This window comes from Gymnogyps californianus, chromosome 7 (genome assembly GCF_018139145.2).
Source record: "Gymnogyps californianus isolate 813 chromosome 7, ASM1813914v2, whole genome shotgun sequence".
Lineage (NCBI taxonomy): Eukaryota > Metazoa > Chordata > Aves > Accipitriformes > Cathartidae > Gymnogyps > Gymnogyps californianus.
This window is the reverse complement of record NC_059477.1, coordinates 1,751,697-1,771,301: the sequence shown is the minus strand read 5'-3', so window position 1 is coordinate 1,771,301 and position 19,605 is coordinate 1,751,697. Positions and strand designations below refer to the sequence as shown.

The following is a 19,605-nucleotide window of genomic DNA, read 5'->3' as shown; positions in this document are numbered from 1 at the left end:
CTGTGTAAGAAGGCTGTAATGCTGGGAACTTAAACCAGTGCAGTCTACATTAGTGTGTTTTAGTGCGAAACCATTTTCTTTTTAGACCATCCTGTAAATGTGTGTTTGAGGCTATGTCAGTAAACAAAAGCTAAAAGAGGAGGAAAGTGTTGTTTCTTGCTTTCAGCACAGGATGGGAAAAAAATGCTGGTTTTCCCCAAGGGGTGGGCTTCTCGGGTACCTTTTCTGCCTTTTAAATTATTTCCTGCTACAGAAAATATGAAGTATTACTTAGTTTTGCTCACAGAATTACTGTTTGTGAAATACTAGTCTCCTGATAAATCCAAAAATTAAATACCGCTTCATTTTCATTGGAATACTGTTTTTAAGGAAAACTTCCACCAGTGTGTTATGGTATCAGTGCACTTATTTATTATATATATTTGGTATGATAATGTTCAAGACGTGTTTTTCTCAGCTGTGTATAGTGTTAACAGGAATAAGAACGTAACTAGGATGCCTTTCAAGTGAAGGCTGCCTCTTGTGGACTGGCATTTGAAGAGCAGGAGTGTTCCTGGCATTCTGTATCGGAGGTGTTAATATTGCTTTCTTTTAGGTGATGTCAGATATCAAAATGAAAGCAATACGGGAGCTTCAGCTGGAGGAGGAACTAGGTAAGTATTCAGTGGCTTTACTTTTAGATCTGATAATGTTAGAATTTACTGGCTGGCTTCCTGCTTTTTGCATCAGTCTGTTCAAAACAGCAAATCCATTGCTCTTAGGGGTTTTTGGGGTTTTTTTTGGAAAGAAAGAGGGTGCAGAGGACTTAAAATTCATCGGATTCTGAATAAAATGATTATTTTTCCTAGCTTAAAAAAAAAAAAAGGGTGTAAGTCTTGAATAAAATACATTTTATGAAGCTCTTATTTTTCAGAAGCAATTTGAGTAGGAATAATCATGTCGTCTTACTAAAGTATTACACTCAGAATTGAAGATGATTTTGTTGGTGTTTTTTTTTTTAACCTTATTCCTTTCTTTAAGACACTCCAGTTTTCTTTCTGTAAAGTTTTTGTTGATGCCTTTACCTTTGGAAGCACTTGGTCAGTTTTGTGGTATTTTACTGCTTGTGGCTAACAGCTGCCTTCAAAGAGAAAGTAATCTTTCACTGAAAGGATAACAACTAAGACTGTTCATGAAGTCTCGAGGAATCTCTCTCCAACTGTATTTTTGATGCAATACCTCCAGAGGGAGGCCTCTAAGAGAAGCCTGTTGTCGTTAATCTTAACCATGTTATCTGTCTAAGCTTCGGAGCCAAATTTCTTCTTATTTGAATTACTTGATAGATCTCTCTCTCTTTCCTGCCCTTTTTGTTACAGCAAATGACAGCTGTCTTAGACCTGTTAGCGGAAATGGGAAACTTCTGTCTCCAGGGAAATGTCCTTATTTAATCATCATTCGGTAAGAAGTTCGATTGGGAGACTTTAAGCTTCCCTTTGTCCTTTCCTGGGAGAAGTACACACACGTAACTCCACTGATTTCCAGACTTAACTGAAGCAGTTGTGTGGGGTTTTTCCCAGTTTTACTGTTTATTGACAGTACCAGTACAAAGCTAGAGGTTAAACTTCAATGTTCAGCTTGGTTTTGTTACTTGTATCCCTAATGAGTAGAACTGGTTAGCATAGCTGCCGTTGCGTCTTGACCACTGGCCGTGTCCTTCAAGACTGTGGCAATTAACAGGAAGTTCTGTTTCCCATACTGATTTTATAAATTGAAAAGTCTCTAAATGATCTCTTTTGAATCATGTTTAATCCATTTACAGAGTAACTTTCTGGATGTTCCAGGAAGCAGAGTCATTGTTCCATGTCTTTCTAACTTTTATATTTCCTGAAACAAAATGGACTGAATGTATTTGTTAGAGTATTGATGCACAAGGCTGGATTTCAGAACAGCTTGAGCAGCAAACCTGAGTGCTGTGGTGATGGAGGAAGCACTGTGAGGTTCCTGTTCACTATGAGAAGGCGGCTTGTGTCTGTGATGTCTGAAGCACACTGAATAACGTGTGGATTTCTGCTTCCCGAAGAGTGGAGGAACATGTTCATGCCATAGCCTGCTCTTGGATTTAGATGAGCATGCAATACCACGTGTCACTGTGTAACTGTGCTCCTGATGGGCGGTGTTCAGCAGAAAAGGAACCCCAGCTTTGCTGGTGCCGTTGCTGGGGCAGTGGTGGGAAAGGGAGTGGATCAGCTTTGTGCTCGCTGGGAAGCGTCTTCTGGGTCTTTGCTATTTTGCTACTGGATTGCATTAGTAAAACGCAGCCAGGAAGCCAAGGAGAGATTAATTCCTCTCCACTCGGCGCTTGTCAGACAACATCTGGAGGATTGTGTCCGTTTTGGGGGCTCCCCAGCATGAGAAAGAAGCCCTGACAAACTAGAGCCAGTCCAGAGGCGAGCACCCGGGATGGTTTGGGAGCTGGCAGACATGAAAGAGGAGGGCAGCTGGGTTTTTCCAGCCTGAAGAGGAAGAGTCTTGTGGGGAGGAGGGGTAACTGCCATCTTTAACTCCTTAAGGTGGACCTATAGAGAGGGCAGAGCCAGATTCTTCTCAAAGGAGCACATGGAAAGGATCAGAGGCAGCAGACCCCAGTTTCAGCGAGGGAAGTTCCCGCTGGTATGGTGGGGGAAAGGGAATTCACCTTGGGAGTGGTCAAACAATAGACAGGGAGCCCTGGGAGGCTGGGAGATGTCCATCCCTGGAGGTATTCAGAGCTTGACTGGAAAAAGCCCAGAGTGAACTGACCTGACGTCAAAGCTGGTTCTGCTTTGAGCAGGGCTTTGGACCAGACGACCTACAAAGATCCCTTCCAACCGAAATGCTTCTCTCACCCCATATACAAGAGGTGGTGGGGAGGAACCTTTAAGCAAATGTTGCTTTGCTCTTGTCATAGGAGGCTTACAGATCTGATGTCAGCACTGTGGAAGTGAAGTTCTCGGAATGTCACTGAACATTTTTATCTTACTCTAAAGAGCAGCCTAATAGAATGGATATTTTCAGGAAGCAGCAGCTTCTGATGTGCTTGGTTTTGTCCTCCCTGAAGTGCCTGAGGATTATACCGTCAAGGAAGCGGAACTGAAAATGGGAAGCCTGCTAGGGCTGTGTCATGGGAAAGCTCCAGCTTCCACTCAGGTATAGTAGCGGTGTGAGTGAACAGAGTCTCGTGCTGCTTTTACGCTCTGTTTACATTTCCCAATGTTTCACGTAGTCCTCTTTTTACTCTGGTAATGGTTGTAAACGGCATGGAAAAAAATGCTCGGTGACACTGAGAATTATACCTATCGGCATGAAGGCTCACACTATTTATCTGGGTTGCAGAAGGCCAAGAGCATATATATGACCAGTTAATGTAGCTCATATGACTAATGGTAAATCGTTTCTCATTCGTCTGTGGTTGTCCAGCTTCTGTGCTCTGATGTGCGTATACTTTTGTAAAGAGCATAAAGTAAGAAAAGGGGGATATTGCTCTTGATATATCTACAAGTTGTAAATATGTAAGGGAAAAAATAGTTGTATATTTCTAAAGATCAGAGTGCTGGCAGGTTTTCTCTCTCATTTGCAGCAGACAAGTGGTAGAGACAGTTAATGAAGCTCTACGGATGGCCATAACTCAATTGCACGTGCTCCTCTGTTTGTCCTGCTTAGATTGTTTGCTTTAGCCCAAAGGAGTTGCAGTGCTGTTTGACTGATGGCAGACTTGCAATAGCTGGTATATGTGTGCATTAGGGGGTGTTATTTCACAGTATTTCCATACTTAAATACATCTTCTGATAGCTTCTCCTTGCTTTTTTAGCTGTTCTTATATTTTATGGTTGGGAGTGACCAAAACGCAAGCCCGGAGATGGAGATAGTTGTGGAAGAGACTGCCTCTGTCAAAGAGGTAAGTCAAGCTGCTTTTAAAAGCTTTTGTCATGCCTGGGTCAGCTCTGCTGCTCCTGGAGAACTTTGCCTTACACCCGTGCGTCACTTCAGGCTGCCAAGAGACACCGAGGCAAAGGAAGCGTTTCAGCTCCAAAAGGCCGGTGGGGAAGAGTGCCTTGATCTTTCACCAAGCAGTAAAGAGACATCCTTGCTTTTTCCCAAGAATGAACGTAGCCCGACTGCTTCGTGCGTGGCTAGCCGCTCCTTTTCTACACAGCAGTCCTCAGAATGATACGCAGTCATGGCAGAGCCTGCCACAATTCCTTGTAGCTCATCAGACTCTGAATGCACAGAATTGGAGTGAGAGGAGTCAGGAAGAACTGTGCACGGAGCGAAGGAAGCAGTTGTCGGTACTGCCAGTCCAGACTTTTGGCAGAGAGTGCCAGCGCCGATGAGTAGCGGCTGGAAAGCGTTGAGTTTGCAGGTGTGATTTGTAAAAGGTGCATCTTCAAACTGGGCGACAGAACTTGTTCAACTAAAGCAACAAACTGACAGCACAGATTTTTTTTTTTTTTTTTAAACAGTTTGTAAATGCTGACTCACCTGACATAGTAAACTTCTTGCCTGAAAACAATCTCATTCTTGAAGGGTTTAACATATAGCTCAAATACACCATGCCTATGTAATGATAGTGTTTTTAGGAACTGACCAGGAATCAGTCAGTCAGTTTTTATGTTAGAAAATTCTAGTGTAGATTTGCTGAAAACTTTATATTTCCCAGCCTGTGCACTGAGACAAGTCTCACCGTATGTTTCTTTTTTCAGTGTCTAAATTTAATGCTGGAAAAATCGGGATTATCAGGTTAGTTGTGTTGTATTGTTATTTAATGATGTTTTTAAAAGGAATTTCCAGATTTCCAAGTCAGCTCTTGCTACCCTAAAAGTTACAACTTGTAAGTTTGCTACAAGGATCTATGTGTCGTTGTAATGAGAGGAGGGGAAGGAATTGCAAAGTTGCAGTCGTGCTCTGATAAAAGCTAGCTGTGCAGTTGCTCTTGAAAATCAGTTTCAAGCTTTCTATTTGATCAAAATATGGCAAACCCCCAGTCGCTGGACGATTTGCTTGGGTGCATGTGCAGGTGGAGGTGTTTGGCTGTTTGGATAAGATTTGCTGTCGTAGTGGGAACCACTGCATGAGATTAACTGTAAAAAATGATTTTTGGTCGCTTTGCAAAAACAAGTTATTCAAAATGAGGTCACGGTTTGGCCATTGTTTGGGAATCTGAGTGGTAGCGGTTCTTGTTCCTAAGGTTTTACGTGAGGATGAAGGAAGAGGTATAGAGAGCGCTAGCGTGACACGTGAATTTCCTGGCTGAACATCTCTTTCTGTTGATGCTGAGGGGGGGAAGGAGGAGAAGAGACTTGGGGTGGCATTGTTTTCCAGCTTTTGTTCTAAACATTCATCGAATCCTGAGTATGTGTTCCAGTGGGGAGTGATGGCTGCAAATTCAGCCACGCTCCAAAAACCATAAAAGTTCACCTGAAAGACATGACTGTCAGAATATACATTGAGTAGCCCAAATGCAACTTAAATACTGTGCTCTTGTGTACATGTACGGATGAGCTGAAGTAGTTGTTAATGTCTTGAAATAAACAATCTTTTCCATTTCCCTATAGTGTAGGTTTCCTGCCAAGAAACAATGGTTCTGTTTTTATTGCTTTTTTTATACTACCATTTTTGAACACTTGAATTTGGCCTTGTGTAGAGGTTCGTGATCTGACTGCTCTCATTCAAAGACATGTCAGACGTCAGTGGATTTTGATGTTCTTGTTGTTTAAAAAGACTGCAAGGTATTTCTCCCCCCCCCCCCCCCCGAATGTATTGATGAGATTCCTTCTAGGCTCTGGGTTTTTTTAGTTATGAAAGTCAAATTTTGTCCCTTGCAAAGAATAAAGTGCATTTTCATCGTTATTTTGGTCAAATTAAAAAGTTCAATTGTATTTGTTCCTTCTCTACCTGGTGCGCTTTATATACAGGTGCTAAATCTAAAGCATTGTCGTTTCTGGACGACACCATCTTTTTTTGCTCCAGTGTGAAGTCCCCTGGTAGACAGCTGGGGAGGGGAAGTTGGCTTTTTTCCTTATGGTTTTCATATTAACGAGCCTGTCATTGATTCAAATAGTAAATTGACATGGGAATTCCTTCGCTTTCCTCTTAAACCAGGGAAATTAATTAGGTAGGTGAGGAAGAGACGCTTATGCAAATCAAAGACGACCATTTCCAAGCAGCAAAGTGTTTCGAGGGTCTGGAGAAGGACATGAAGGTGATACTTCATTCCGTTTGTCAGAGTTGTGTTTAAGAGACAAACAAACAAACAAAAACCAAGCAAAAGAACCCCTTAACACTTATGAAGAGCTTTGTAATGTTTTTTTTGAAACAGCTTTGTTGGCTAATTAGTTTTCCATATGTATGTTTTTGTGTTTTGGTAGGTGACAACTGGCATTTGAGAAGGGTTGACTGGTGCTATGAAGCAGGGGAAGCATGAAGTCAGGAAGTAAGAGGATCCTGTTTTTGACTTGAATCATGCCGTCGTTTATTTACCCCAATTTTCTGTAGAGACTTTCCCTGAAGAGAGCCGCATTAAAGCAAATGCGTGGTGTTTTTGTGTGTGCTAGCTTAGTGCACACCCTGTTTTATTTTCACAGGGCCTTATGAAGACAGTGGTGGGATACCTGTGGTTAAAATGTGAATCTTGTGCCCCTGCCTCTTATTTTCAGGGGCTGGGACGTATGGGCTATGCACATAGTTTTTTCTAAAGTCTAGGCTTACCAGGCATTAAAGATACATCAGCACAGAAGCATGAGGGGTCAGTTGGTCAGCTGCGGAGGTGCAAAGGAAGGACACAGCTCAGCAGGATGCCCTGGAAGGACTGCTGCAGAGCAGACTCCTGTAGGTGCAATCCTTGTGTGCTGCTGCAAAGCTGTCTCCAAGCGGTGGATGTTAAATGGCTATTTCTGTGCTCTTTGGTGGGAAAGGAAAACACCTGGGATCTTTGGCATGCATGGCTTAAGAACCCACCAACATCTACTTTAGGAACCAAAGCACGAGAACGTGTAGACTTACAAGTGTACTGTGCTTTCTCTTCCTACAGAATGCCACTCTGAAGGAACTTAATGTTTGCAGAGGAGATACTTTGGTTATAACTGAAGGAAAGCTTCCAGCAAAGGTAAAACGAGCGAGATGGTGCTCTTTAGTCAGTTGACGGTGTCTGGAGCCTTGAATATGGTAGTCGTTTCTTTTTTTTCTCTTGCTCATTTGAAAAATATTTCGGTCAAAAAAAATTCTGGTCGGCCATAATGAACAATGCTTTTTGCAGTTTTACAGCTTTTTGGATTTCGGTCAACATTTATAATGTTCTTAGTCTGTCTATATTTATTCTTCTTTCAACTTCTGTAGTAAAAGGCTTGCCCGTTGCAGCTTCTTTGCCTAGGAGTGTGTTAAGGTCGACAGACCTGGAGGAAATCGGTATTTCTGGCAGGCAAGGTTCTTGCGAAGGCACAACTCGTATGCTACTGCTTCCTCACCAAATGTTAAAAATAGAGGAACTGAAGTGTTTGCCTTCCGTTCCGATTTGTACTGAGGATGGCGTTTGAAAATGGAGGGCCCTCCTGGGAGACCCTCTTGTCAGCGATGGTTATGCAAACGGAAGGATTCTTTGCTAACAAACCTCCAGCAGGATCATAGGACGGTTTGGGTTGGAAGGGACCTTTAAAGATCCCCTAGTTCCCATCTCTCACTAGACCGGGTTGCTCAGAGCCCGTCCGACCTGCCCTTGAACACTTGCAGGGACGGGGCATCCCGAACTTCTCTGGGCAAGCTGCTCCAGGGTCTCGCCACCCCCACGACCAGAGGCAGTTCCCTCAGCCTGCCCTCGTGCGCCGCGTGCCCCGGCCCTCGCCATCTCCAGGGCCCTGGGCTGGGCCCACCCCCACCCATCAGTGTCTTCTTTCCTGGACTGGGGAGACCAGGAGGGGACAGAGGAGGCTGGGGCAGTCGCCCGAGTACCAAACGAGAGAGGAGGAAAGCACCTTTACTGTTCGTTGTCTTGTTTTATTGTTTGTTTTTTTTAAGAATTAGGCAATAAACAGTCTTGAAAAGAGCTCCTCGTGAAGCAGCTGGAAAGGGACCTTAATGCTGAAGGCCAGTCCTTCTTCCTGGCAGAGCTGTGGTCTTCTGCTTCTCCAGAGGAACCGCTGTCTCTCTAACTCCTTTGCTCGATCTGTTGCTGTTCTTCGTGCACCGCCGCGGAGGGTCTGGCTTCCTCTTCAACCGCCCTGGTCCTCAGAGTGAAGGGACCCCACCTCCAGGCGCCAGGGACCTCGGCGTCCCTGTGAGGGGCGACTCCTGTCGCCTCGGCACAGCAGGCTGGCGGAAGCCATGTCGCCTGGTCCCCTTTTCTTGGGGCTCAGAGCAGAGGAGATGGCACCCCTTCAGGAGGGGTGGGGGTAGGGGAGGGGAATGGGAGAGAAGGGCTCACGCTGCCCGCGGCAATCAACAGAAGACCTGCTGATTGCCGGGAGGTGGAAAGGGTGAGCCCACGGGATGGCCGGGAGTGGAGGCTGGGCCTGCCAGCTAACGCCGGGCGCGGAGGCAGGGCCGGCGGTACGGCGCTGGCCGGGCGCTCCTGCGCTGGTGTCGGTGTGGTGTCACGGAGGGGAGCCCCGGCAGGGTGTAGCGGTGCCGGGGGGGCCATGCTGGAGGTGGATCCACTTCCATCGGCTCTTCCTGGTCTTCGGGTGGATCCACCTCCATTGGCTCCACACCATCAGCCGCATGAGCGATGGCCATCGCTACCACGCGGCTGATGGTGCCTCCCCTCTTACAGCGCCGCCTCTTCCTCCACGGCTCCTGCAGCCACCTCTCTTCTCTCCTGCTCAAGGGTGGGCAGCCACCCGCATTGCCGCTGTGCGACCTCTTGGTGCCAGCCATTGCTGGCATGAGAGGACACCTCGACGCTCAGCGAATTGTGGGCCGGGTGCCGGGGTCCCCGTATTTATAGGGCCCGGAACAGAACGCAGTGAGGTGGCTTGTGACATCAGGAGGCCACTGTGATGGCGATGAGCGTGGCCAAATATGGCTGTTTTGGGAGATGGGGGCCTGTGGCCTGAAAGATGCCCTAAGGTGGGAGAAGGAGGAGGGTCAGGGGGGCTAAGGGCCCCTTTCCTGGGGATCGTTCCCCTGTGCCATTCTGCTGCCCCTTGGGCCCAGGGACTGCCCTCCACCTCCCCTTACGTGCCCTGGGCTCCAGCCCCCTCCTCACCCCATGCCTGGGGTGCCCTGGATGGGATGGTGGCAACAGTGTTCCAGGAGGGCGGGGGTCCTCGGTGACCCCCCCCCCCCCACCCACCCGGCTCCCTGCAAGTGGCGCAGCCCCCCGTGCCCGACAGCGGTTGAGAGGGGGCAAAGCATCCCGACATCCCGCAGGCGGGAAAGGGAGGCGCAGCCACCCTGCGCGAGATCTCCCAGCGCTCCCTAAAAGAACTGGCGATTGCCAGGTGTTGCGTGGGCCCTTCTTCCCGGCCCCCTGCCCCTGGAGCGTGGAGAGGTGCCATCTCTTCTGCACTGAGCCCCGAGGGAGAGGGGTGGAGAGGGCCTGGCGTCCTTGGGGCTGCGGTGCTGGCAAGGGAATAGCTTCAACAAGAACATCAGTCGGGTCCTAGGACAAACTGGAACTGATCCATCTCTGATCACTGAAGTTACTAGCTATACCAGAATTTGCTTTTGTCTCTTTCTGTAGAAACCTAAATCTGTAGTAGCTGGAGTCAGATTTCAGGAATGAAGGAAATGTGGAAATCTCTGGGCAAAGTGTACTAAATTGGCTCAAAGAAGAGCAAATCCAGAATCTGTCAAGCTCTAAAACCTGCAGACCTTCTGTGATACGGAACAACAAGTGCAGTAACCTTATATTTTAAAGTTGCTAGGGCTTTTTTTGTTGTCCATAAGCTTCATTAACAAACAAAAGGGATGGAAAAAATCTGGCAGATCTGATGTTTGGTCTTAAGTGGGTTTTATTGTACTGGGGAAAAAGGCTTGTATTTATTTTGAGTACTCTTATTCAGAGGGCTTTCCCTCATTTCTTATCTTTTCGATTGTTCTCCTATTCTTCGTTGCATTTGAGAAGAAGAAAAAGTTTCTCTTGGTGTCACAAAGCTGACTTACGGCCTCCGTAACAGAAGGGGATGTATGCGGCTGACTACCAGCTGAAGTCGGTATCAAAGGTTCTTAAGTCAAATGTTTACCCAATGCTTGTGAGACTGGATCTCCAGATTGAGAACGCGTGTAACTAGCTGATGAGAGACCGTATTTTTCTTACCCCTGCGGCTGGGAACCAGGGTTTTACCAGAAGTTGACGTTTCAGCATCTTTATCGAAACTTTTCTAACACTTCCAATACTTCAACTGTGTTTCCCCCACTGTACGTGACTCTTCGTGACTTAATTTCCCATCAGGTTCAGAATTTCCTTTGGGCACAGCTAGTACTGACAAATTAACCCAAACTCTGAATGGAGTTCATTGTTTATAATCAAATTCTAAACGTGTTTTGAATGCTAAGGTGACAACGGAACGGTGGAAGATAACACACGAGCGTTTCTGTGCAGTAGTCGCGTGCTGGTGGCATCTAACGCGTTTGCCTTTTGGGGCTGGGAACCTGGGCGAACGGATTGCCGTATCGAGTGAAGTCTGCTGTCAGACACACCGCGGAGCCGTGCTGAACCGCACGAACGTCCAGAAACCTGTTCTGAAAGGAGCAAAGCCGTTGTTCAACAATCGCTTTTGAACATAGCCTGAAGTATCCTGAATTAAATCTGTGTTAATGAGAGGGCAAACTACAAGTCACTTTTGGGGGCTACCGTAAACGTTGAAGCTGTTGCCTTGTATGTGGAGCAGATTCTGTAGTAGGAGATACCAGTAGAGCAGGCTACTAAAATTGTGGCTAACGTGAGAAGCTCTCTCATTTACCTTTTATAGGTTAACAACATTCTGGTATTTCAGACAGCTTCAAGACAAAAACTGACACTCTCAGCTATCAGCAAAAAAAAAAGAAAGTCCAAAGCCCCTTGAAGCATATGATTAATATTTATTTCTGTGCATCTCTCTCAAATTCAGCAGGTGCTTCTGTGCTTTCTGAGGCCGCTTCATTCAAGAAGGGGATCTTTTTAATTTCCTCGCTGTTTCGGTTGTAGGTAGGCTTCCCTTGAATCTTGAAATCCTAGTTCTATGGATAGATTTTCTGACTGAGGTGAGGGCAGCCGACTGCTTTCCCCGTCTGACTTTGCGCCGCCTTCTTCCCTATCCACAAGTGTTCTTGCGAGCCAGAAATGATCGCGCGTGCTGATTCCTAAGGTAAGCCAGAAAGGTTTGCGTTCGCAGGTTGTTCCGTGGCATTGCACTTACTTTGCTGTCCCTTTGAATTCCTCCAGTTCCTTGCTGGACAGCTGTCCTGAGCTCAGCCTTCCCACCTGCCTTTAATAACTCCAGCCTCTTCTCGAAAACACGACGTTTGGAGAAATGTAAAGACGGATTCCAAGTGCTAACGTGGGGATTTTAGTATGTGCCTTTGTTCAAGTGTAATGTAGCAGCGCCTGCACTGAACCAATCTTGGATTATTTCTAATGTTGGCTCAAAATGCGTATTTTTCTTCCTTAAAACTACTGTGGGTCATTCCGCAAGGAGAGAGTTCGTTAAAAAGGGGGGTGGGGAGAGGGAACACCTTTTTAAAACGGAGTCTTTGTGATTCCACAGTTTATGACGGTTATATTCCAAAGCCTGGAAAAGCTTTCGTCTTTATTTTTCAAGTGTTCTTCACAAAATAAAAAGTCATTTCTAGATGTCCATTTGGTTTGTCTATGTATGTCTCACCGATACATTGATCGGGAACGGCGTGAATTGGTTTCTAAGATTGGATGGGGCAAAACCTTCATTAAGCCTTAATTTTCCAGTCTGTTCCGAAGACAGCGTTCCCATCTCTGTGCGAGAAGTTTCCCCGACCCGGCTGGGGTTGCCCTGTGCAAAGACCTGGCTTCAGTTGGAGGGCTGGGATTTTGGGACGCAAGTTAAAGTGATTTTTAGCTTGCGGTGTTTTGTGCTCTTTTCTTAGAAAGCATGATCTAGTATTTACTTCCCGTTATTTCAGCTCCTAGCTTGTGCACAGATATATTGATCTGGTCTGTTTTTCAAGGGAACTAGCATAAATCATCTAGAGGACTGTGGCTCTCGTAGAGTAAGAAACACGGATTGCTGAGGAACGGTTCTGCAGAGTCTCAATTTTTTTTTATTTCGGCCTTGCGCATAAAATAATGCAGGGAGACAAGGGAAGGAAGTCTGGAAAGGAAAAGAGCTGATCCTTTATTTTCGTTGTTTGAATTACACAGCAAAAGTTTTAACAAATAACAAAACAATTTTCTGAAATTCACATTAGTGAGCATGGCAATTCACAACGCAATGAAAATACAAAGCCTAGCTTAATACAGACTATAGTCGCGTGCTTTTCTTACTGTACTAAAAGGCTTTCAAACTAAAAGACTTATGGCTTAAAAAAAAAAAGGGAAAAAAAGTAACTGTGCTGTGGAACAATGAGTGCAACAAGTACAGGGTAGCTAAGCACAGACAAGAAAAACTTAGAAAATGTATTAATAATCGAAGTATCCTTTTCAGAACGCTGCTAATTGGGGTAAAGAAGAGTTTGTAAACACTACGAAAGGAAGTTCTTCTCTATTAACGATAATCATAAAGTCGTTAAGATAGACTGCTACTTAAAAACCAGTGGGAGGATCTGCTGCACCGTGGGGCGCGCGGAGTTCTCGTGACGGTGGCTTCTCCGCCAAGGTCTGCGAGGGAAGGCGCAAGGACGGCAGGCGTGTGCCGTGCCGTGCCTCTCGACACTCCCGGGGCTGTCGTCTCAGGCCGCGTGTGCGGATGGGTCCTGCCCCGGGCTCAGAGCTCGCTGTGCAGCAGCAGCTTCGCTTCTCTCATGTTTGCAATCACTGCGGAGAAAGCACTGAAGATGGCAAAGATGACAGGGAAGATTCCTACGGCTACACAGCTGAAGGTCAGAAATTAAAGCCGCTCTGGATAGCTAGACTTCTAAAAGGTCTGTAATAGCTTTTTTTTTTTCTTCAATTTTAAGGAGTAGTTTTGACTAGTTATTTTGTCTCAGCAACAGGTTTTCACTGGAATTAGCGACTGGCTTCTAGAAAATATCCAGACACTGGTTTGGGAGAAGCTTCCCCCCCCCCCCCCCCCCCAGAAGGCACGTGCACTGCATTTCCTTCATTCATGTTGCTAAAGGGCTTTGAGCAGGTTTTACTGCAGAAATAGAGCCAGCATTTCTCAAGGTTCTCCTATAGCCTCTTCCTTGAACCGCACCGGTCTTGTATAAACTTGAGATGGTTAAAAAGGGATCAGTAAAAAGTGCCCATGTCACTCACAGGTCAAAATATCTTCTGGTTCGTACGTGTACATCCTGTTCCCGTATTTGCCAGTCAGGTCAGCTCGAACTGTCATCGAAGGGTCTTGAGGGGAAAAAAAAAGTACAAGATATTAGCAACTCCGGCTTTGTGAAGTGGGGCGGTGGCGAATAATTTTGTGAGGATAAAAGCCTTTTAAAATGGTGTTGATTTGGCCTTTTTACGGCCGGAAAGGTACATCTGGAAGCACCAGGCTTTCAGCAGCTGTACGTTAATGAAGGAAATCTGCTTCTGAAACCCACCCCAAGCAGATCCCCTACGTACAAGCCTCGTCTGGTGGCTCAAGAGCGTATTGCCCATCGTCCCCTTCGTCCCCAGCAGTTTATGGTCAATTTGCCTTCCGTATAGTTGTTGGTCACGGTCGGTGATGGGCCTTTGCTCTGCCCTTGGACAGGCTCGGAGTCAGAGGCCGTATTCAGATGTTGCGGCACGGTGTCACGTAAGCAGGACCAAACTTTTAGAGGATAGATCTTAGCCGTTAATAGCAGTGACATGCTGCTCACTTCCACTAGTGGAATCAGACTGGCGTGGTCCTCTTTTTAAAAAGATGGTAGTGGGTTTGGATGCCTGATTTAAGCTCCGCTTGCTAAACAAGTACTCTGCAATAAGGCCCAATTTTGATTTTTCTGGTGAAGCTGTTCCTTTTGAAAGTCTGCGTTATTCCTACAGCTTTAGTGCTCAAAAGAATAAGAGCTGTTACTCGGAGCAACGTGAATTCCATGGGGACCGTATAGAAAAAAGGCTGCCCTGATTATTCCCCTGACCCCAGAGACTCACCCACAAAGAGGATCCGAGGGACGTAATGGCCATCGGGCGCCATGTTGTCATCGCTGCTGGAATGCTGCCGGAGTTAGATAGCCTCTTAGTGAGGGGCGACTGTCCGAGCGCTAGAAATGGACTCAATCGTCTACCAACAACTAACAATTCCGATGTGATCGAATGCGGAGTTTCCCTGTTCTGTCCAGGTTGCCCCGTGCTCAATGCTTGGGGATGAGGACAGAAAGCTCAGGCAGGTAACTCGGAAAGCCTGATGACTGAGTATTTTTTTCCTTGTATCAGAATACTACCTGTGGTTAGAGTATACAAAATGGGATTTCCATACCAATAAGTATGTGTATGCCTGTAGGGAAGTGTCTCCCTGCCCCCTCGCCAAGGAGGAACTGCGGAGGTGTTTTGCAAACCCTGTTGTACATCCCCGGAGAAAGTGGGAGAAAAAAAGAGAATTTCAACTACAACTTCAAAGCTGTGCAAAGTGAATCCATTTCTGCTTTTAATATGGCTTATTCCAGTCCCCGGTAAATGTTTTGATTAATATTTTAGAATTCAGACTTACCACCAGATTGAGCATGACAAAGTCCTCCTGAGCCATCTGCTGGATCTCTGGGCTAGAAGCAAATGCTTTCCTTAAAGCTAAAAAAAAAAAGGGAAATACATTATTTGGGTGGAAAAAATTCTGGATCGCTGCTTTTCATGGTTTTGCATCATTTTATATTGATCCTAAACACACCAGTAAACGACCGGCACTGCTTTCTGATGTGCACATGTCACCCAGAGCTTGGAGGCCTTGCTTCTCGTAAAGTAAAATGCAAAAGGCATTTAGTCCTTGAGAAACCGAAATGCTGGTGTACGGACATATTTCCTTCCCGGTGGCTGAAGAGGGCATGAACGCCTACGGCTTGGCTTTATTCGGCCGTCTGTGGCCCTGCACTACAGAGCGTAGGAGTCGTCTGCCCAATTTATGCTGTATGCATTTGGGGGAGCAAATACTTCCAGAAGTTCCATAAGAAATGGTGGGGCCAGACTTCCCTGACAAACCTCGCTTTGTTCTCGATAACCGAGGAGGTTATCAAGTGCTAGCGAGGGGTCTGACACGCTCTTGGGCAGGAGGCTTCGTAAGAGTAAGGGGAAAGCGTATAAAGCAGAGGGTAGCAGATGCTCTTGCAGGCCAGAAGATGATTTGAGCTTTCCAATGCTGTAAACTGTTGCACTTCTAAGGTTCTTGTCTGCAGATGAAAATACGTGGCTAAAGGCATGTTGCAGTCCCTGTGAATCGGTGAATATGAGGCTATAAAGATAATTTCCCTGGTGCCTGACTCGCTCTGCTTGCAGGATACCTGTAATTTCAAAGCCACGGTATCAAACAAGGCAATGGAGGCGGCGCGATGCCTAACCTCGCTGGCTTGACGCAGTCTACTTTCAGGCTTCTTTTGGGGGGGGATACAACTTCCCCAAGCTTTAAGCACCCGAGCTGATGATTTCCATGCTTGCTAAGGCCCAGGACTGGAGCTGGGAGTGGGCATGAAGGAGAACTGACAGGAGATCAGGGGTGGGCGAGAGGATAAAAGAGGAAAGCTGGGTCTCTACCTGCCTATTTCGTAGCCGTCTGGCTCCACCAGGGAAGTTTTGACCCAGAGCACTTTACTGCCCAGAAAAACTTTATGACTGTTTTATTCCCCAGCTCTTCTCAAGGCTCCCCAGTGGATTTTCTGTCTCTCCACCTTTCCCTGCATGTGCTGGAAGGGCTTCACACCAAGTGCTGGAATGCTTTGTAAGGAATGAGCCCTGACAGATGTGGATCCCCCAGGTGGTTTGGAAGGCTTTGCTTTGCTCACCTTGGCTGTAAGGACACTCTTCCAAGTGGTGAATAACCATCAGTGGCTTCTTGCTGAAACGACATTGCAGGAAAGGAGTGGGGAGGCGATTCAGACCTTTTACAGACCGCACTTGCAAAGTGTTAAGGCACTGAGCTGCTCCAGGGATATATTTACATTGCGAGGAGCAATAGCAACCGGGCTAGCAGGGAGGTGTGGGCACGGGCACGTATAGAGGGGCGTATCGCCGAGAAGGTAACGCTGGAGGCACTGCAAGGGCGTTTCCTCGCCTCCCAAAAGGTGAGCTCTCACCAAAATCTTGTTCGGCCTCCGTACCGTGCAGCAAAACCCAACTTGTATCTTGCTTGCAAGATACAAGGCGCAGTCTGAGCATCATGTTAGAGCACAGCTTTGTTCTGTGCAGTTAAACATATGAACTGGCATAACAAGAATTGAGGTTTACCTGTGTTTGGATCGTGCTAAACCTTCTTCGTATGTCTGCACCCATTCAATGTCGTCTCCCCAGCCTGTTGAGAGCACCCTTAGTTAATTTTCTGGTCAGTATGGATGAGGCCGTTCTGCTGAACGGGGAGCTGGAACCGCACGTGTAATCGGGTGGCACAAACTAGGCACCTTTCCTCAGGGTATCCGGACCCTCAGGGTGGTTTGTTGGGGACCAGGAGAGCCCCACACAGAAAGGTGCAAAGGACCGGGTGACAGGGAAGTGGGGTGAAAGCCCAGCCTTGCTAGGGCTCAGGTGCTGGATTAGGATTACAGACAGGTATTGCCAGCCACTCGAAAGCTGGAGCCCAGAGTTCCTCCCTGAACCTGTCCGCCCTCCCAAAGGGCCGAACCAGGCTTGCTGCTTGCGTACGGCTTCCTGCGGTAAGGGATTGCTCGACAGGCTGGGGGCGAGGGATGCAAGGGTGGGTTTGGCGTGAGGTGCCTGGATCTCGCTTGATGGAGCGAAGCTTGGCCCTGAGTCTGGAGCCCCTTCCAATGGCTACAGCACCCCGCTCGTGCCCCGTATCACCCAAAGGAGACCCCAGCGAGGAAGAGGATGTACCTGCTGCCCGTGCCTGACCTACGATGCTGGCAGGAAAGCGGACAGCAGAAGGGTTGAGCTGGCTGCAGCTTGGCTGTGAGACTACGGTCTCCTGCGTACACAGCATGCCTTTGTAGGGGCAGGGGCTGCTGGTGGGGCTGCCTGTTGAGCTCGGGCTCTGCAAAGCTGATCCAGGAGCTGATCAGCAGCCGGTGTAACAGCCTGGCTCTCGGCTCCGTCCCCAGCCCAGGTTTGGAGCAAAGCACCTGGACCTGTTCCCAAGCACAGAGCGTGAGGACTTCTCTCCTGCTGAACGCACCGGTGCTCTTGGCCACGGTGGAAATGGCACCTGTGAAAGGTCGGTTTGGGCTTCTGCTTCTGAATGGGAACACGGCGGGGAAAATCTCCCAGCCGCTGCTCTCGGACATTTGCCTGCCCGGATATATGGGTGGAGGTGCGTGCTAGCCACTGTGACAGAGGGAAACAGGGGTGCTTCAGGACTGCCTCAAGCATCCCAGTCACTCACCTCGAGAGAGAGTCTGCGGGGTCCGTATTTGAGCCGGGCTTTCTTCCCCTTCGTCAGGGAGCTTCTGGATCTTTTTCTGTGCAGCCACCGTTCCGCCATTGCAGAGAAGGAGGGAACACAGCAGCAGAAAGGCGTGCATGCTTCTGGCTGGCAACAACTGAGAGAGAAAGGATCAACTCAGGCAGACAGAACTTGACAACTACAAGACAGAACTTGACAAGACAGTCTCATAAAGAGCCAGGTACTTGGAACCGGTCTCTCACCCGGCAGCTCCTGCTGATGCCTCGACAGGGGTGTCCTTGCTGCAGCCTCTCCCCTCTGGCCCAGGGGAGGCAAGGTCTCTTTATACCTCTGTATTTGCACAATAGCTGGGTATGGACGTCAGCTGAAATTCCAGGATATCCTGCTCCCGCCAAGGCGCAGAACAACCTTTTTACAAAAGCTTTCTTCGATCAGCCTGGCAACGTGCATGTTTTTAATCAAGGTGTATCGATTTATGAAAGCATTCGTGCAGAGTTTATGCTAGACACACCTAGCTCCTTGGGGGCGGACTGTGGGTCTCCAGGTACAGTGAAGTCTCCCAGAGCCAAACTGAGAGATACAGAGAGGACGCCTACAGCTCTCTTGACACCCTTCACGCCAGGAGTGGTGCAGAATGCACATTCCTGTAAGGGGGGGGGGGGGTGTTTAAAGAAAATAAGAAATCACGGTGTAAACAACGTGGTATGAACTGAACCATGTCACAGTGAAAGGGAACAGCAGCATAATGAAAGGGCCATGCAAGGAGAAAAGGCATAACTCTGTGGGCTAACCAGGGCTTGTGTCACAGCCTAAGGAGATGGTCTTCTCCCATCACCAGTTTTAAGGAAGCGAAACACCAACTTTCCATGGAGGGTTGATCGCTCTTTGCAAAGCTTCTGCTGGATCAAGTGAAAAAGACTGTCATTTCCATTGTGGAACCAACCACCGGCCTGTTAGGAAATCCTAGCTCTGCTTCCGCACGCAGTCATATTGTGGTCTTTGTTTCTATCTGCTCTCTTGTGCTGAGTAAGAGAAGGGCTCCTTGTAAGGACCCCTTTCTGGTGTCCCATAGGGTGGGCTCATATGAGCCCAGGAGGTCACGGCAGGCTTTTAGAAGAGCTGGAAATACGGCGTCCCCTGGGTTTCTAATGCTTGGTTACTCAACCAGAGGAATGCTTGTTCTAACGCTGTTTTGTGTGAATGCCTTTCCCTGGCACGTTTTGAAGAAACAGCGTTTGCCTGTATTTAAGGTCCAGCAGGACTTGGACTTTCAACTTCGGTGCTTGCTTCTGTTGCCTGAACGACAAGGGACAAGAGCCCTGGGCTGTTGCCCAGCTAGAGCTTGGGGCTGGCGATGGCTGTGCTCGCAGGAGGGAGGCAAGCCCTTCTTCTTTGGAGTCCTCAGTGCAAAAGGAGGGGTGGGAGCCAGCACAGGTCATGGGAAAGGAGAGACCCCTTCTTTCCTTTGACTTGCCCTCTGTTCTCACCTCCTCGTACCTTTTCATTGAGGCAGTGAACCTGGTCCCAGGTGTGGAGGGTCATATATAAATATAAATATGTTCTCATACATCACCAGTGGTTTTCTTCTATCCCCAGTTCACTCGCAGGGTGGAGAGGCAGTATCCACCAAGCAAGCTCGGGAGCACTGCCAGTGGCTTACAGCACGTTGCTACCTCGAGGCTGAGGATTACAGCGGACAGAGAGAGTTGCTGAAACGTGCAAACATCGCACGTTTCTTGAACCAGAATGGTACTGCATGAAATCTGGATATAAATTGCATGGGGAGGTTGAATTGTGCAGATGATGATGGACGGTCTTTCCAGTAAAATTCAAAAGCTCTGCTTATTTGCCAATCTCGACTACAAAAATGCAAGTATGCTGCTGTGCTCTGAACGACAAGCTTTTCTGATGACAAGAGAAATAAAAGCCGGCATGGACAGCTTCAGCAGAGGTTGGCAAAAGGAAAGTAGCACACAGCCAAAATTTAAAAAAAAGGGGGGGA

The 19,605-nt window shown here is 47.5% G+C and overlaps 2 protein-coding genes across 2 annotated transcripts in view; one reads left to right on the top strand and one right to left on the bottom strand.

Moving 5' to 3' along the window:
- The window catches only part of LOC127018237 (ubiquitin carboxyl-terminal hydrolase 40-like), a 42,916-nt gene extending 31,134 nt beyond the window's left edge, over positions 1 to 11,782 (top strand). Inside the window, 8 exon segments of the mRNA XM_050899729.1 lie at positions 596 to 653; positions 1,356 to 1,415; positions 3,077 to 3,165; positions 3,827 to 3,913; positions 4,719 to 4,755; positions 6,384 to 6,448; positions 7,046 to 7,120; positions 11,138 to 11,782. Of these exon segments, the coding sequence (XP_050755686.1) occupies positions 596 to 653; positions 1,356 to 1,415; positions 3,077 to 3,165; positions 3,827 to 3,913; positions 4,719 to 4,755; positions 6,384 to 6,448; positions 7,046 to 7,120; positions 11,138 to 11,152 (486 nt within the window). The 3' untranslated portion in view covers positions 11,153 to 11,782.
- Positions 11,783 to 12,887: 1,105 nt separating this feature from the next.
- LOC127018241 (anterior gradient protein 3-like) lies at positions 12,888 to 17,721 on the bottom strand. Its single transcript, XM_050899734.1, has 7 exons — positions 17,583 to 17,721; positions 16,475 to 16,538; positions 16,033 to 16,085; positions 14,754 to 14,830; positions 14,198 to 14,261; positions 13,382 to 13,465; positions 12,888 to 12,937 (listed from the first exon to the last, which is right to left on the bottom strand). The coding sequence occupies exons 1-7, from the start codon at positions 17,719 to 17,721 to the stop codon at positions 12,888 to 12,890; spliced, it is 531 nt and encodes a 176-aa protein (XP_050755691.1).
- Positions 17,722 to 19,605: the final 1,884 nt, after the last annotated feature.

Coding starts and splice junctions, on each gene's coding strand:
- LOC127018241 (XM_050899734.1), bottom strand. CDS start 17,721: ATGCACGCCTTTCTGCTGCTGTGTTCCCTCCTTCTCTGCAATGGCGGA. Junction 16,086..16,474: donor TTAGCACGATCCAAACACAG/GTAAACCTCAAT, acceptor ATGTCGTTTCAG/CAAGAAGCCACTGATGGTTA. Junction 13,466..14,197: donor CCCTCGGATCCTCTTTGTGG/GTGAGTCTCTGG, acceptor TTTCCCCTCAAG/ACCCTTCGATGACAGTTCGA.